The sequence below is a fragment of the Mus musculus genome, chromosome 11, assembly GCF_000001635.26.
Source record: "Mus musculus strain C57BL/6J chromosome 11, GRCm38.p6 C57BL/6J".
NCBI lineage: Eukaryota > Metazoa > Chordata > Mammalia > Rodentia > Muridae > Mus > Mus musculus.
In genome coordinates this window covers 103,029,884-103,047,483 of record NC_000077.6, presented here as the reverse complement: position 1 = coordinate 103,047,483, position 17,600 = coordinate 103,029,884, and the positions used below count along the sequence as shown (strand labels likewise).

The following is a 17,600-nucleotide window of genomic DNA, read 5'->3' as shown; positions in this document are numbered from 1 at the left end:
TGCTGTCTATTCTGGAATACTTTGGGGATTTTTGTCCATCCAATCCCTTTACAAGTTTATCATAGCAGTTTTTAGTTTAGTTTAGCTTGTTTGTTTGTTTATTGTATGACTACACTGTTGCTGTCTTCCGACAAATATTTATCTATTTATTTACTCATTCATTCATTCATTCATTCAATTACTGTGTCTAGGCTGTTGCTGTCTTCGGACACACCAGAAAAGGGCATTGGATCCCATTACAGATGGTTGTGAGCCACCATGTGGTTGCTGGGAATTGAACTCAGGACCTCTGGAAGAGCAGTCAGTGCTCTTAACCACTGAGCCATTTCTCCAACCCTAGTCTTATTTATCTATTTATTTATTTAGAGACAGGGTATTTATTATTTATTTATTTATTTATTTATTTATTTATTTATCACTGTGTAGCTTTGCTGGACTGAAACTCCCCTTGTAGACCAGACTAGCTTCAAACTCAGAATCTACCTGTTTCTGCCTCCAGTAATGAAAGCAAAGGTGTAGCCCACTCCTGACTTTCCTGTGGCTATACACAGGTGCCCCTCGGATGTGAGCCGGGATTGCTATTGGGATTTAGTAAGCACGCATCACTGAGGGGAACAGAGGTGCCAGGGGACTCCCCAGGCCAGAGTTCATAGCTGTCAACACAAACAAAGCAGCCTGTCACTAATTTAAGAGGGAGGCTAGACCCCTGGGCAGACATCCCCACTCACCACGTGTTAAGACATTGTTCTCTGTAGATTTATTTAAGAGGAGAATGGACTAAAAAGAACCCTCTTTGTTCGCTGTGTGTGCTGTGATAAGGTTTCTCAACAATAGTCTTTTATACAACCCTTTTAAGGACTCTCCTCTAGAAATAATTACCAAAGAACTTGTGGCCCTCCCTTGCACAGAGGTGCGGCTAAGGCCCATTCCTTGCTCTCAGCTGGGAAAGGAGACACATACCTAATTTGGGCACTGGCTGTGTATCCCAGAACTGGTAGCTCCGTTTACTGGCTTCCTCCATGGTTTTGGCGGGTCCCTGACCCACTGAGAACAGCTCAATGGCCTTCTGTATTTCCTGGATCCTCTCTGCTGGCAAAGAGGTCATCTGGGCGAGACAGTTGGAGAAAGAAAAGGCCCATTGTGTTAGCGAGGCTTGACGATTCACTGTGAGTTCAAGAGTTGGCAAGGGCATGCACGGTGAAGCACACCTTTAATCCTAGCACTGGGAGGCAGAGACAGGCAAATCTCTGTGAGCCAGCTTGGTTTGCCCAGCGAGCTCCAAGCCAACCAGAGCTTAGCAGCGAAACCCTGTCTCAAATAAACAAAAAGAGTTAGCTTGGTATTTGGAGTAAAAATCTGAAATCCTAGCTCTCAGGAGGTAGAGGCAGGAAGATTAGAAGTTTGAAGCCAACCTTGGTTACATGAGACCTTGTATCAAAAACAAAAACAAAAACAAACAAAAACCCAATAGTTTAGAGCTACAGAGACAGCTCAGCTGGCAAAGTGTTTGCCAGTCCAGCAAGAGGCCCTAAGTTTGATCTCCAGCACCCATTTAAACAAAAGTCATCAATCAATGGTGGTGTATGTGTAATCCTCTGCTGGGGAGGCATCGCTAGGAGGACCCCTAGGGGCCAGCCAATCTAGCCAGATCATGGAGCTCCAGACTCAACGAGAAACCTATCTCAAAAAGGTGACAGGCCTGGGCAGTGGTGGTGGCCGGCAGTAATCCCAGCGAGGCCAACCTGGTCCACAAAGCAAGTTCCAGAGCAGCCAGGGCTACAGAGAAACTCTGTGCTGGGGAAGAAACAAAAACAAAAGAGCAAAAAAGGTGGCAAGTGGCTAAGAGAAAACCAACACTGACCTTGGACTTCCACACAGCACAAGCAGCGTTCATGAACAAGTGCACATAAACACATAACCAAGAATTCAAAGCCTAAAAACTATCCAAATCAGGGTGCCGTTCTTTAGTCTTAATAAGGACTGGAGAAAGAATAGCTGAAAATTAGCTAACAGGGCAACCTATGGGCTTTTGTTGCTTGGTTTTTCTGTTCCTTTTGGGTTTTGTTTGTTTGATTTGGGGTTTTTGTCTTAGACAGGGTCTCATTACGTGGTGCTGGCTGGTCTGGAAATCGCTGTGTAGCTCAGGGTGACCTCAGATTTTTGCAGCTCATCTCCTCTTCCGCTAGCGTTACCAGTGTGCACCGCCACACTTGGATCTGCCTTCAGGATTCCTCCCCACCCCGGTCGCATGCGGTTTATGCCAAAATAGAGATGATTGCAAAATTGCAAGCCATGCAGAGCAGAAAATATAAAGAAAAAAGCCTGTAGCCAGGTGCAGTGGTGTAGGTTTGCAGTCCCAGTCCCCGAGAGGCCTAAACACAAGGATCAGAGCTCAGGCCGGCATGGGCAACATAAGACACTGTCTCAAAAAATACACGAAGGCGGGAGTGGCGAGGCGGCTCAGCAGTTACAAGCACTTCGAGCACTGGCTGTTCTTCTAGAGGATCCAGGTTTGATTTCCAGCACCCACATGGCGGCTCTCAAGTGTTTACGACTCTGGTTCCAGGGGATCTGATACTCTCTTCTGCCCGCCACAGACCCCGTACATGTGTGGTGCACAGACATACATACAAGCAAAAAACCTAGACCCACAAAAATAATCAACCCTACACCCTCAACTACGACCCTCATTATGAGTAGTTTTAATCTGAAATTTTGAGACATATACAGTACCCCACACTTCTTTGCATGCAAGGTCTAAAAGCAGAGATTTTTTTTTCCCCCAAAAAAGTAAAACTGGAAACTGACAAAATGTCTTATCAAGAAAAGGTACTTCCTGCCAGGCGTGGTGGTGCACACCTTTAATCCCAGCACTCGGGAGGCAGAGGCAGGAGGATTTCTGAGTTCGAGGCCAGCCTGGTCTACAGAGTGAGTTCCAGGACAGCCACACAGTGGAAAAGTAGCACTAACGCCCAAAACTGTCCTTGAACTTCTACAGGCAGGCCGTGGCACAAGCGCCTCCTCCCCCCACACAAAGCAAAACTGGTGGCTAAAGATGTAGCTGAGCGGCAGAGGACTTGTCTTGAACATGATCCTGGGTTCGAGCCCTAGGATCACAGAAACAAAACATAAAACAAAGCAAAAAAGAAAAAAAAACCTTGACTACCTATTATCCTAGAAGTGTCCTTTCAAAAGTATGCCTTAGGTCAGGCACAGTGGTACCTACCTTCAATCCCAGTACTCTGGAGGCAGAGGCAAGAGGATGTCTGTGAGTTCCAGATCAGTCTGGTCTACAGAGCAAGTTCCAGGTAAGCCAGGGCTACACGTGAGACAGCGAGACACAAAAGAAGCCTCAAACCTATCCATTAGAGGAGCCCAGGGGCGTAGCTCAACACAGAGAACAGTAGTGTGCAGGGGGCTCCAGGCTAGATCCTTAGCCCAGCACTCCCAGCATCTTAGACCTGGGTAGGAAGATAAAACTGCTGCCATACTGTGCTGTCAATGTACTGTGTATGTGCGCCAGTGCCTCGACCTAGCCCCTGACCAGTTAACTGACGAGTATTTTGACTGGTTTGCTCTTCTTTGACTGTACTGCTGTGATGTAGTGGAGTGGCTCTCTACTTTCCTAATGCTGTGACCCTTTAATGCAGACCTCATGTTGTGGTAACCATTACCCCAAGCATAAAATTATCTCATTACTACTTCATAACTAATTTTGTTACAGTTATGAATTGTAATATAAATTTATGATATGTAGGATACCTAGCTTGCCACAGCTTGAGAACCACTTCTGTAATGCCTTTTAAATTAACTATTATCTTCTCTGTGTGTGTGTAGGACCCCACCATGTGAGTCCAGGGGATTGAGTTCTGGTCATCGGCTTGGCTGCAAGAGACTTACGATCCAGAAGACCAAGAGCCACTGCTCCGTGAAGTGGGGACTGTCCCATTCCTACTCCATGGGACCCTGCACTTACGCATGTCATATGTACCTGCAACAGAGGGTACTGTGCTGGGGAGTCGGGTCTAACCTGCGGGCCTCTTTAAGGTACCGAGCACAGTTTCATCAACAAAGTCTAAGGCACAGAGGACAGACAGTGCTGGGTGGCTCCCATCTTTAAATAATAAGAGTGGAGATGAGCCACTTAAGCTGTTCTCCACATATACCTCGAAACTCCTCAGTCCTAAGAAAACTGCCTCCAGGTTACCTTCACGGGCTGGTCCTGGGTGGATTCCATGTCGCTGCCTTTCTCTTTCTTCTTCTTTTGTTTCTTTTTCTTCTTTTTGGCTCCGGTGTCATTGGCTGGACTCAAGCCACTGTAAGACAAAGTAAACACGGATGGAGGTTCCAAACCAAACAAACAAAAAATCAAATGCTTTAAACCACACTGACAAAAGGCTTTTGTGTAGAGCAGACCTTCCTTAATCAAGTCTGTTGGCTGCTTCAGAAGCAGACTAGAGAATCCAGCTCCCACAGGGGGCGTTTGGAGGACATGAGCAAGCACAGCTCCCTTCTCCACTCCCACCCCTCAGCTCCCCGGGGAGGAGACATGTGCAAGGCATGTCCTATTTATTTCAAAGGGCCTTTTCTGTTCTTGCATCCATCCATCCATCCATCCATCCATCCATCCATCCATCCATCCATCCATTTATTGAAACAGAGTCAGTCTCAAGCAACCAAGGCTGACCTCCAGCAATGACTTTGAACTCTGATCCTCCTGCTTCACCCGAAGATTGCTGAGATTACAGACGCTCTGCCCACCTGGTTTATGGGGCGCAAACCTATGGGGCTTCCTGCCTGCAAAGCAAGCATTCTACCACCTGGGCCACAATCCCAGTCCTTTCTTCTTTTTTCTAAGATAGGATTTCTGGCCTGGTACCTAGTATGTGTCTTGGGCCGGCCTCAAAATTATAGCAATCCTCCTGCCTCAGCCTTCTGGGAGCTGGATAATACCTTTTTTGGGAGGTGAGGGGGTATGGACTTATTTTAGAGCTTTAGCTGCACTGAAGACCACGGTATCTCTCAACACTGTGCTGGGACTACCACGTCCCCAGGGCCTTGGATCGAAAAGGACAGCCAAAAGACAGCAGCAGTCTTTTGGGAATCTTCTGTCCTCACTTCTCCAAGGGTACTACTTTTATTCAGATTGTCCAACTAGGCATAAAGCAGCAGAGAGTATGGAAGGAAAAGAGACCACGAGGAAGAAGAGGATAGCTTGACATTTCTGCAGCCCATGCCCAAAACGGTCACGAAAGTCAAGGGCCTGAATTACACATCAGGTAGCAAGCCTGAGCGGTCCCTGACGGCAAACCCAGAACTAGTAATCTCGGGGACATTCAAACACAACAGTCTCCCGCGGTTACTCCTGCCACAGACGGACGACACTTCTGTGTGCATGGAAGCAGGGAGGGATGGCCTTAGGCTGCTTTTCCCCCAGTAAGTCATGGCAAGACAGCTTCCCAGCCACGTTAAAATGTCCAAATGAGACCAGCGTGGGATCACGGCCTTGCTGTGAGAGCACGTGGGAGGCTGGGGTGGGGACAATGTAAAAGGGACATGGTGGTGTACATTTTTAATCTCAGCATGCAGGAGGCTGAGGTAAAAAGCAGGCAGGTCTCTGAGTTCAGTTCAAGGTTAGCCTTGTCTACATAGCAAGTCCCAGGCCAGCTAGGACTAACATTGCAAGACACTATCTTTAAATAAATAAATAAATAAATAAATAAATAAATAAATAAATAAAAGGCATGGTGGCTCCCGAGTCCCAGGCCAGTCCAGAAGAGTTCTAGGCTAGCCTGAGCTACAGTATAGGACACTGGTTTTTTTTTTTTATTTAATTTAATTTAATTTAATTTTTTATTTTATTTAAAAAAAAAGTAGCTCAGGGTTTCAAAGTCCTTTGTGGTTATCTGAGTATTAATGCCACCTTATAGCAATTGATCAAGTGCTATCTGTGGTAGTGAGTGTACATATATACAGAGAAAGTGATTTGTTATCACACACTTCCATTTCTTGGGCTGAGGCTGTAGCGCAGGGCAGAATGCTTCCCTGGTGTGTTCCAGGAAAAGAGGGTGGAGATGGATCTGGCAGACACATCCCACCAGCTCTTCAGCTCTATCTCCCCTTACTCCCCCAACATTTAGGGGACTGACTTCGGGATGCTGAAGGCAGGGAGCCATCGTAAGGCTGACAGTTCTCTATCTGAGATGAGCATATGGCTGTCGAGTCTGGACACAAATGCACCTAATGAGAGCTCTATTAATGAGACACAGACGGCACAACGCACAGTGGGGCTGGGGACATTCAGAGATGGAAAAGGCAAAGCTCTTAAGACCAGATGCTCGGATCCTCCAAGGCCACAGCGAAGACTAGGAGGCACAGTTACTCCTGAGTCAGAGACCTGCCTCGCAGTAACTCACCAACAAAGAGTCCCATGCAGAGCCCGTTACAACTCAGGTCTCAGCTCCGAGATATTTGTTTCAGTCTCAGAATTATGTGTAGCATTGAAAAGGTATATGAAATACAGTTATCGTGTGTCATTCATATCAGTTTATAGAACAAACCATCAGGGTCCTGGGTAGGAGTTACCATACTACTATTTTTTACTTAATTCTGTGGAAAAAGAATCAAAAGATAAGCCGGGTGTGGTGGTGCACCCCTTTAATCCCAGCACTCGGGAGGAAGAGACAGGCGGATTTCTGAGTTCGAGGCCAGCCTGGTCTACAGAGTGATTTCCAGGACAGCCAGGGCTATACAGAGAAACCCTGTCTCAAAAAACCAAAAAAAAAAAAAAAAAAAAAAAAGTAAAGAAATGATGCATCCAGGTGTGCTATCTCATCTTTGGGAAACAAATGCAGAATTACTGCCACAAGTTCAAGGCTGCCCTGGTCTACAGAGGGAGTCCTAGGCCAGCCAGGACTACACTACAAGACCATGTCTCAAAACCACGAATAAGGGGGCTAGAGAGATGGCTCAGTGGTTAAGAGCACCAACTGTTCTTCCAGAGGTTCTGAGTTCAAATCCCAGCAACCACATGGTGGCTCACAACCAACCTTAACAACAAGATCTGACACCCTCTTCTGGAGTGTTTGAAGACAGCTATGGTGTACTTACACATAATAAATAAATATATCTAAAAAAAATAAAACCCCACAAATGAACAGGTACAAAAAAACAACTCATGTTAGTTCCCAATGGGACATTAACAGGTATAAAAAGCAATGCATAGGCTGGAGAGATGGCTCAGTGGTTGCTCACAACCACCTGTAATGGGATCTGTTGCCTCTTCTGGTGTGTCTGAAGACAGAGGCAGTGTACTCATATAAATAAAATAAAATAAATAAAGCAATGCATGTTAGTTACCAATGGGACATTTACTAAACACGATTGTACACAGGAATATACTCTGTCTACAGAGGGAATTCCAAACTAGCCAGGACTAGACAATGAAACCATCAAAGAAAGTCGGCCAGCCTGTCTACCCTCCCGGGCCTCTTCAGAAGAGAGGCCACTCGCACTGTCACACCCTGGGCCTCATTTCTGTGGAAAGACCACAGACTGGATATACTCTTGTTCCGGTTTTGATAGTAGAGTTTGTTTTGTTTTGAGACAGTCGCTCTATGTAGGCCAGGCTGGCCAACAATTCAAAGAGATCCTCCCACCTCTACCTTCCAAGTGCTAGGACCGAAGACATGCACCGCCACATCTGGCTTTATGTTTTCATTTTATAATTCATTCTACTGAGGTACTAAGCCACAACTATGAGAACACACAGCGGCGTCATGATCTTACTGACAACATCCCCCAAAAGGGAGACAACTGAATCCGAAGAGACACCAAGGAGTCTAGTACTATTCAAGGCAATTATAATAACTTACTCATAAGCTACCAAGATCAGAGGCTTTGAGAATGCGCCTGCGAGCGGGTTGGAAACCCTCTACTACTTGGAAGGATAAGACAAGACTGCAGGAACCCAGGAGACTTAGGCCCAGGTCTTGGTTGAATACTCCAGGGCATGTCAGAACTTAGTAAACTAAATCAGAAATCTCTCATAAATACCAGCCAGAGACAGACCAGAAGCATACACTTACTACAGCAAACCAAAGTTTAGCTGGGTCCTTTTGGTCCAAAACACAAAGCAGAGAATGAGATGGAATCTGTCCTTGGGAGGCAGGAAGCATCCGCTACGGAAACTGAGATGGGTGCTCATGCAGAAAGGCCCAGTCTAGACCTGTTTAAAGGTTTATTTATTCTGTATGGAGAAGTGTCTTATCTGCATGTGTCTGTGCACCTATGTGCCTGGTGCCTATGGAGGTCAGAAGAGGGTGTCAGATTCCCTGGGACTGGAGTTATATGTAGTTTGAATCAACATGCAGGTGCTGGGAACCGAACCCAAGTCCTCTGCGGAGGAGCAAGTGCTGTTAACTCATGAGCTCTCCCGCCAGCCCACTAATCACACTGTAAAGCAAAACTGATCAACTTAAGTAAGGCTGGGTGCCTTACTTTATTCTTAGCACTTGGGAGGCAGAAGCAGGAAGATTCAGGATAGCTAGCTACATTACATACAGAGACCGTGTGTGTGTGTGTGTGTGTGTGTGTGTGTGTGTGTGTGTGTGTGTGTGATCAATAAGTAACCTAACAAGTATAGGATGAATTGGAAGAATGACAGATTCAGGGCAGAAGAAAAGCCATTGGGAAATGTCATCTTCAGAGCTGCTGAGATGGCTTAGCAAGGGAAAAGTCCCTGGCGTGCGAGCCTGGCAAACTGAATTCAACCGGAGATCCAGGTGACAGTGGGAGGGAGGAGGAGGAGCAGCTCCACACTGTTGTCCTCTGAACTACACACACGGTGGCATGTGTCAGACACCCAAGCTGATTGTGGCGATTCTCCTGCTTCAGCCACTGGAATACTAGGATTATATAAGTATGAACTACCACACTCAACTAGAAATGTCTTTAAAACAAAACAAAAACAGGGTCTCTCTGTTTAGCCCCTGGCTGTCCAGGTATCCATGCGTAGACCAGCCTAGTCTTGAACTCACAGATCCGCCTGTCTGTGCTTTCCTAATGCTGGATTTAAAGGCATGTGCCACTCCACTCCACTCCACAGAAATGGCATTTTAAAATAAAGGCCCTAGATTTTAAATTCAAACACACAAGAAATCTTATGGATGCTCTTGTACAAAATCAGAGCAGGAGGAGATAGAAAATGAGCCTCCCTCCCTGCTTCTAAAATAGACCGGGGCCGGGTGCGTGTGGGTGGGAGGGAAGGGCGAGCTGACAGATGAGCAGAAGGAGCACAGAACTTCCTGACAACATGACAAGCCGTAACACAGGCCTCCTCTCCCTCTCACAGGACCAAAACACTCAGATGTGCGCCTGGGAACTCAAATCTTTTATTATGGGGAAGAGGGTACTGAACCTCCAGCCTTGGGAAGGACCTCACAGCAATCTGCCTGCTGCTTACATGAAGCAACCTGCTCACCCACTAGCCAGTCACCAGGAACAAGCCACTCTAAAGACATGGGCCCCTTTTCCCCTTATGTTACAGTCTTATCCAGTGGTTCTCAACCTTCCTAACACTGCGACCCTTTAATACACTTCCTCATATTGCGGTGACCCCCAACCCATAACTTTATTTCATTGCTACTTCACAACTGTAATTTTGCCACTGTTATGAATCATAATGTAAATCTGATATGCAGGGGATATGTGACACCAAGGGGAGTCCTGACTCACAGGTTGAGAACTACTGTCCTATAGGACATATCCAGGAAGCCACGTTATTTGACTGTCTTCTCACACCAGGCCCAAGAACGAAGCTTTAGCATAACAGAGCAGGTGTCAGATGTACTGAGAGGCAGGCATGGTGGCTCACGCCTATCAGGTCAGTACTAGGATGCTCAGGCAGGAAGACGGAGAGTTCCGGGTCAGTCCGTGCTATGCGGAGGATGAGCCATGGTTCATTCTGAAAGCCAACTCTGATTCCTCCAACTCTCACTGACATCTGCTCTAAAATTATAATCTTCTAAAACATTATATACATATAATTATTTACATAAAATGATGGGTTTCTTTCTTCGCTTCCCAGTGATTTTAAAAATGTTCGGAGTGTGGAGGCCACATCACACAGCTGCTCTTCACAACCCCTCCCATTACACTGCACACAGCGAGGAGTTCAACAATTGTATGCTTGCCTGATGCTTTCTAGGCACAATGGACTAAAATAAAGCTCAGAAAAGCTACAGCCCAAAAGAGGTCAGTGAAGCATCCCCAGTGCAGACAGCTGGGCCAACAGTCTGAGAAAGTCAGAAAGTGCTGTGCTCTTCTGGGCCTTGGTTGAGATTTCAACTAGCAACTTCCTGGCCACGGCCTTCCTTAGGTCATCTGTTCCCTGAAGTCAAAGCAGAGGAGAGTGCCACTGGCTGTCCAAATGGTGCCGTCTGCAACACCGACTGCAGGCTTATGAGAACAAAGTTCAGAAGGCAAAATCTGTAACGTTTGGTGACCAGTTTCTTTCTTTTGCTTTTTTTACATTGGGAACTCATCATGGCAAACCTTGAACTCAAGATTCTCTCGTGCCAGCCACTTCTTGTGCATACCTGGGCATGTGGCTTTCTTTTTTTTTTTTTTTTCTTTTCCATTTTTTATTAGGTATTTAGCTCATTTACATTTCCAATGCTATCCCAAAAGTCCCCCATAGCCACCCACCCCCACTCCCCTACCCACCCACTCCCCCTTTTTGGCCCTGGCGTTCCCCTGTACTGGGGCATATAAAGTTTGTGTGTCCAATGGGCCTCTCTTTCCAGTGATGGCCGACTAGGCCATAGCATGTGGCTTTCTTTTCTTTTTTTTTTTCCTTTTTTTTGGGGGGGGGGGGTAAGGGGGACACAGGATTTCACTAAATGGCCCTGGCTGTCCTGGAACTCTGTAAAGCAGGCTGGCCTCACAGAGATCTGCCTGGCTATGCCTCCCAAGGACTGACATTAAAGGCCTATGGGACCACAACTGTCTTTATTAGCTTTAAGTGTAAGTGTGTATGTTTATACTTGTGTGTGCTGGTGACCTTGGAGACCAGAAGGAGCTGGAGAACCCTTTGCAAATGAAGTTACCCTTAGGGCTGTGACAGAGACGGAGAAACAGAGGGATATTTACAAGGATGCTCAGGAGGAAGCCAGGTGGCAGGAGTCAGTACCAGCAGCCTATTCTCTGCACTGTGGCGGCTGCTGGATCACTGGGTATTACACCCCAAACTCTACATGTCCCCACCAAGTAGTTAGATTGGGGGTACGGAGCACAGATGGCTCAGCAGGTAAAATACCCACCGCCAACCCTGAGGACCTGGGTTTGAACCCAGGATCCACATGGTGGAATGCAGAGAACTGACTTCCTTTAAGACGTCCTCTGAGACACGTGTAGTCATGGTATACCTGTACATTCACAACTATACACATTAAAAAAATACAATTAAAAAAACCCCAAAACAAAAACTTAATTGAGAATCCTACACTACTCTGGTCCCAGAGGCACTAGGAGGCTCTAAGAAGGCAGGAACTGCAGAGGGCCACTTTTACTGCCACCTTTGACGCTGCAGATGTTTAGCAGGTTCCTGTCATGGAGGAGAGCTGTTTTTAAGAGCTCACAAAGACTATGATAAAACGGAATAAAAGCTGGACCAGCAGGGCTAAGGGAAAATAAAACTGAAATGAGGATAGGCAGGGAAATTCAACAGCTTGTCTAGTGCACTGGGACACAGCAAGTCAAAGCTCAGACTAAATGCTATTCAGTCCTCAGCCCATGTCCACTGAAGGTGATCCAGGTCTGTTAATGAGTTTAAAAGGCTGGCCAGCTCCACTGCTACCTAACTCCCTAGTCTGAGAAAACTAGGTTTTCTCAGGTTGTTGAAGAAATCCAAAGATGATTCCTGCTGCTACAGGATGCAGGAGCTGGGAATCCTGCCCAGTGGCTGTCCCTATCACGTGGAAGGACCTGGGTCTGAACATCAGCTCACCACCATCATCACCAACAACAACCACAACAAACAACAACAAGGAGCCAGGATACAAAGATCATCCCCAGAGGAAATTACAGCCCCAAGTTCATCCTCTCGTGTCAAGAGCATGAAGTGGAGGCTCACGACAAAATCAGAACTGGTCTTCCTAAGCGAGGTGAGAGCTTGTTAGCACACACCAGCAGTAACCACAGTCACCCCCCAGCTGCTCCTCAACCAGCAGCACTAGACACGCGGGTGTTAGCCTGAGGTGCTGACTGCAGAGAACACTGTGTCTCCAGGGCTGCAAGGAGGGACACCGCCTCCTGGAATCAGAAAGAGGCTTTCAGAGAAGAGCTTGCTGAAGCAGGGACTGGGGCTCATGCCTGTACTTCTAGCCCTTGGGAGGCTAAGGCAGGAGGATCACAAGTCTGAAGGCAACCTTGGATGCAAGCTGAGACAGTCTCAACAAAACAAAATAAAAAAACAAACAGCTGGTTGTGGTGGCGCACGCCTTTAATCCCAGCACTTGGGAGGCAGAGGCAGGTGAATTTCTGAGTTCGAGGCCAGCCTGGTCTACAGAGTGAGTTCCAGGACAGCCAGGGCTAAACAGAGAAACCCTGTCTCGAAAAACAAAAAACAAACAAACAAACAAGAATGGATGTGCAGATAAGATAAGGTGGACAGGGGTGCTTGTGGCCAAGTCTGACCGCCTGAGTTTGATCCCCAGAACCCGCATGGTACTTCTGACTCCCACAAACTTGCTATGCAGACACAAGACATTCACACAATATACACACAATAAGTAAATGCAATAAATTTGTTTTTAAATAAAGAGTTCGCATTTTTGCCGGGCAGTGGTGGTGCACACCTTTAATCCCAGCACCTGGGAGGCGGAAGCAGTCGGATCTCTGAGTTCGAGGCCAGCCTGATCTACAGAGTGAGTTCCAGGACAGCCAGAGAAATCCTGTCTCGGAAAAAAAAAAACAAAAAACAAAAATAATAAAGAAAAAAATTTTTCAGGTTTTTAAAAAATTGTGAGGAAAAAGCTACAGAAGTACCTCTCTACACCCCCTAATCTCTGAGCTCCAGAAAGAAAGGGTTAACTGGCAGCCTGGCAAAGCTGACAAATTTTGGAGTGAGTGAGCAAGCGAGCGTATTAGTTCAACAGTGTGGAGATCAGCAGAACCAGCTTGCCACGGGCAGCCGTCGCCCTGAAATAGGCTTCATTGGCTTTTAATTTCTTTTGCTCTCCACTTTCTTCTCTTTGAAGCAGCTCTTGATTAGTTTCTTTTTAAACTGCCATTTAATTAGGAAATATAATTAGAATACTTATTTGATAGCAGTGATGAGAGTTCTCTTCATTTCTGCTTTGATCTAGTTTTGAAACACCAAAAGCTGAAGAGAGATGGAGCAAGTGCCTGAAGGACCTTCCCAAGTGCTCCATGCAGCAAGAAGCCAACAAGGAACCGCTGAGAGAGACCAAAGGGAAAACAAGCAAGTAAGGAGAGCTTGCCAGAGTTTACCTTCTGTCCTAGCTGCAAGCAACTGTCACCCTGACCCAGCCTGGAGTCCTCTGAGAGAGGCTGGAGTGAGGTACTGTCTAGATCACATTGGCTTTAGGACCTGTTCTGAGGGCAGATACTGGAGGGACAGCCCACTGTGGGCAGCACCATCCCTAGGCAGAAGGTTACATAAGAAAGAAAACTAGGGAGGCAGAGGCAGGTGGATTTCTGAGTTCGAGGCCAGCGTGGTCTACAGAGTGAGTTCCAGGACAGCCAGGGCTACACAGAGAAACCCTGTCTTGAAAAAAGAAAGAAAGAAAGAAAGAAAGAAAGAAAGGAAGGAAGGAAGGAAGGAAGGAAGGAAGGAAGGAAGGAAGAAAGAAAGAAAGCTAGCTAGCTAGCTGGGGAGTGGTGGGGCACACTTCTAATCCTAGCACCTGGGAGGCAGAGACTGGTAGAACTCTTGTGAGTTTGAGGGTACCTTGGTCCACAGAGCAAGCTCCAGGACAGCCAGGGCTACACAGAGAAATCCTGTCTCAAAAAACCAAAAGAAAAAAACAAAACAAAACAAAACCCTAAGAGCCCAGAGAAATGGCCTAGCAATTAGTGCTGGGCATGGTGCCCCATGCCTGTGATCCCTGCCCTTGGGTGAGAAGCAGGGAGTTCTTGTGAGCTCAAGGCGAGCCCAGTACAAGTTGCAGGCCAGCCAGAGCTGCGTGGTAAGAGACTGTCTTTTGAAAAATTCCTAGTGGTTCTTCTAGAGAAACTAAATTTGGTTCTTAGCATCCACAGACAGTGACTCACAACCATCTGTAACTCCAGGGGAATGGATGTCCTCTTCAGGCTTCCACAGACAGCAGCACACAGACAGCAAACACACACACACACACACACACACACACACACACACACACAAGTGTGAAGACAGTGGAGCGGCACTGGCTAAGCACAAGTGAAGGGGTGAGCCCCCAAGCAGAGGTCCTCCTCAGGTTCCTGCCCTGACTTCCCCTCGACAGTGGACCGCAGCCTGGAACTGCAAGCTACATAAACCTTTATCCAAGCAACAGGAAGTCAGCTAGAATGCCTTCTCCCAGTGAAATCTACTGGCTTCCCTCTGTTTAGTTATGGACCTTGTTTTGAAATGGTCTCATTCTGTAGCTTTGACGGGCCTCAAACTCCTGGCAATCCTCTGCCCTCGGCCTCCTCAACACTGGGATTACAAACACCATTCTACAACATACACCAGCACTTTTTCCTAAGAGTCTTCATAGGTAACAGTACCTTTTGAACAGGACATGAGGAAAACCCCTAAGATACCATTTCAAAAGCAGAAGAGGACGGCAAACGTCACTGTGGGGAAAGGCACCTGCTCCACAGCCTGATAGCCTGAGTGCCACCCCTAAAACTCACATGGTGGAATGACCAAATGACACAGTTGTCTCTCACCCTCCGCACATGCATGTAGCACGTGTGCACCCACAAACATACACATCCCCATATGCAAAACAAATAAAAAATTTAAATGCAACAATTTAGGGGGCTGGGTGGAGAGATGGCTCAGAGGTTGCTGAGTGTTCACAACCATGTATAAGTTTAGGTTCAGGGAACTGAAGCTCTTTTCTACCTCCCTCAGGTATCTGCACACGCATTCGCATGCACATACACATAATTAAAACATTTCCAGCTAAAATTAAAGACTTAAAGAAAGAAAGGACACAAGCAAGAAACAGTTCAAAAATAAAAGAGGCTTCCGTAATAAGCCGGAGGGTGGCTGGTCTCTGTGTCTCAGCAATGTAGGTAAGAAAGTCTGCTAAAGGTGCACAAGCCTGACGGACAGACGGACGGACGAGCCAGCCGCGCAGAAAGGCAGCAGGTGGTGGCACACCTGCAATCTCAGTGCTCCAGGGAGGACACTCAGGGCAGAGAGGAGAAGCACCCAGAAGCTTGAGAGCAGTTAACCTAGCACGCGCAGCGAGGCAGAAACAATGGAAGACTGCATTAACAAGAAGGAAGGCGAGAACTCAGCCCCCAACACACACACACACACACACACACACACACACACACACACACGATTTATTGTCCAAAGTATGTATGTAAAAAAAAAAAAAAAAAGCTAAGACTGGAAATGTGCCCACAACCTTAGAACTAAAGAAGAGAAAACAGGAGAACTAGAAATTCAAGATTTTTCTCAATACAAAATGAGTTTGAGGGCTGCCTGGGCTACAGAGACCCTGCACTAACCTTAGGCCAGGCACTTTAAGATTTGCCTTCACTTACTAACACCTACTACGCACTAGGCAGCTACAGGACATCATCCTTGTTCTCATTTAATAGCCCCTGAGACGTGGAGACCTAGACACACTCAGTAAGTTATCAAGACATATTATTTATTGCTGTAATAAAGCTTCAAGAATGGAGTTTGTAAAATTAACAGAAGGCAAGCTGGGGAAAGTTGGGGGGAGACATAAAGAAAGAACAGGGAAGGAGAACTCCACCCGAAATGCTCCTTCCTCTCTACCCTCAGAAGCAACCGTGGAGAAAGAAACTTTCCCAAGATCACAACTACTGCGTACCTTAACCAGGTTTTAAAATAAAAGGTTTCATTTTGTCTTTGTAGATGGACTCTCACTATGTAGTCCTGGCTGGTCTGCTACATAGACCAGGCTAGTCCTGAACTCTCAGAAATCCACTTGTCTTTGCCTCTGGAGCACTGGGATCAACGGATTGTACCAACTGGTGCAATTATAGGTAGAACACACCTATAATTCCAGCACCTGAGAGGCAGCCGCAGGTGGATCTTGGTGAGGCCAGCCTGATCTACAGAGTAAGTTCCAGGGCAGCCTGGGTAACACAGAGAAACCGTGGGGTGGGGTTGGGGGGAGTGGGTGGTGGTGGTGGTGTATTGCACCACCACACCCTGCTCAAAGTAGGTATCAATGACTCCAAAGTTCATACTTTCCCAAGGGTGATGCTGTCTCCTTCCAAAAACACTTACTCTGCTTTGATAGTTAACGGAAAATGCTGGTTCTATGCATCAGAAGGAGCTCCTGACTAGGTCCTTCATTTGTCACGTGCCACCTGCAAACTACTTCATTTTCACGGACCCCTCGATTTGGCATACTAATATAATTTGCTTACTCAAACCATATCCTGTAATAAAACACCCCCCCCCGGGGTGGGGGGAGGTCACCCCTAAAGATTTTGGGAAAAGGGAGCTATCACTCTGTGGCACCACAACTAAAACAAAGAACTTCCTGGCAAACAGGATTTTCTTGGTTTTCATGCTTGTGACTGAACACCAGGGCCTGCAATATGGTGAGAACGTGCTCTATGGCCAAACTAGATCTCAAGTCTTGGCAAAGTTTTGTAAACTGTGGTTTTTTTCAGCATACAAACCTATTAAAAAAAAATAAAATAAAAATACTGACATCGGTTGGGGCAACATTTTCACAGAGAAAATTAGAGCAATTATAGAATGAACAAAGAAAAAGTTGGACTTCCACTTCTGAAGGGACTTTCACACTCAGCCCTCTCATCTGAAAGATTTCTCCCTCAAGAGGCCTGTCCTGTGTTCCTCCAGTGCCTACTTCCTCCTTCTCAGCTCTTCCATTCTTGGGAATAGCTGTCTTAAAGGAGGCTGTTACACTGGATCTGCTGTGAATTACAACCACAGAACAGTCGTGAAATCAAGGCTGGCAAGCTTTCTTCTCTGCCACATTCTTGTGATTTTTGTTCCCCCCCATGCTGGTGAGAGAACAAGAGGCTGGATTTTTTTTTTTAAGCCTAAAACTCACCACAGTCAGATTACTGATCATTTAATCCTTTGCTCAGCCATCTTTAAGACAGAGGAATAAATAGAGTGTAGCCAAAGGTTACAAACTTCTATCTTCATCTCAACTTTAACTGGGGCTAGGGGGAAGCTAAGAGCTGCCGGCTACAGCTAATGGCAAGTTGGCTATAACAAAATCTGGCTATAAAAACCAAACTACCACCAGGCAGTGGTGGCACACGCCTTTAATCTCAGCACTTGGGAGGCAGAGTCAGGTGGATCTCTGAGTTCGAAGCCAGCCTGGTCTACAAGACAGCCAGGGCTACACAGAGAAACC

The 17,600-nt window shown here is 46.6% G+C and overlaps 1 protein-coding gene across 2 annotated transcripts in view; it reads right to left on the bottom strand.

Moving 5' to 3' along the window:
* Positions 1-17,600, bottom strand: part of Nmt1 (N-myristoyltransferase 1) — a 40,569-nt gene that overhangs the window by 21,429 nt on the left and 1,540 nt on the right. For both annotated transcript variants that reach the window (XM_006532445.4, NM_008707.4), the window contains 2 exons: positions 4,208-4,316; positions 961-1,105 (listed from right to left, as the gene is read on the bottom strand). In XM_006532445.4, the coding sequence (XP_006532508.1) occupies positions 961-1,105; positions 4,208-4,316 (254 nt within the window). The remainder of the gene's footprint in view (positions 1-960; positions 1,106-4,207; positions 4,317-17,600) is intronic.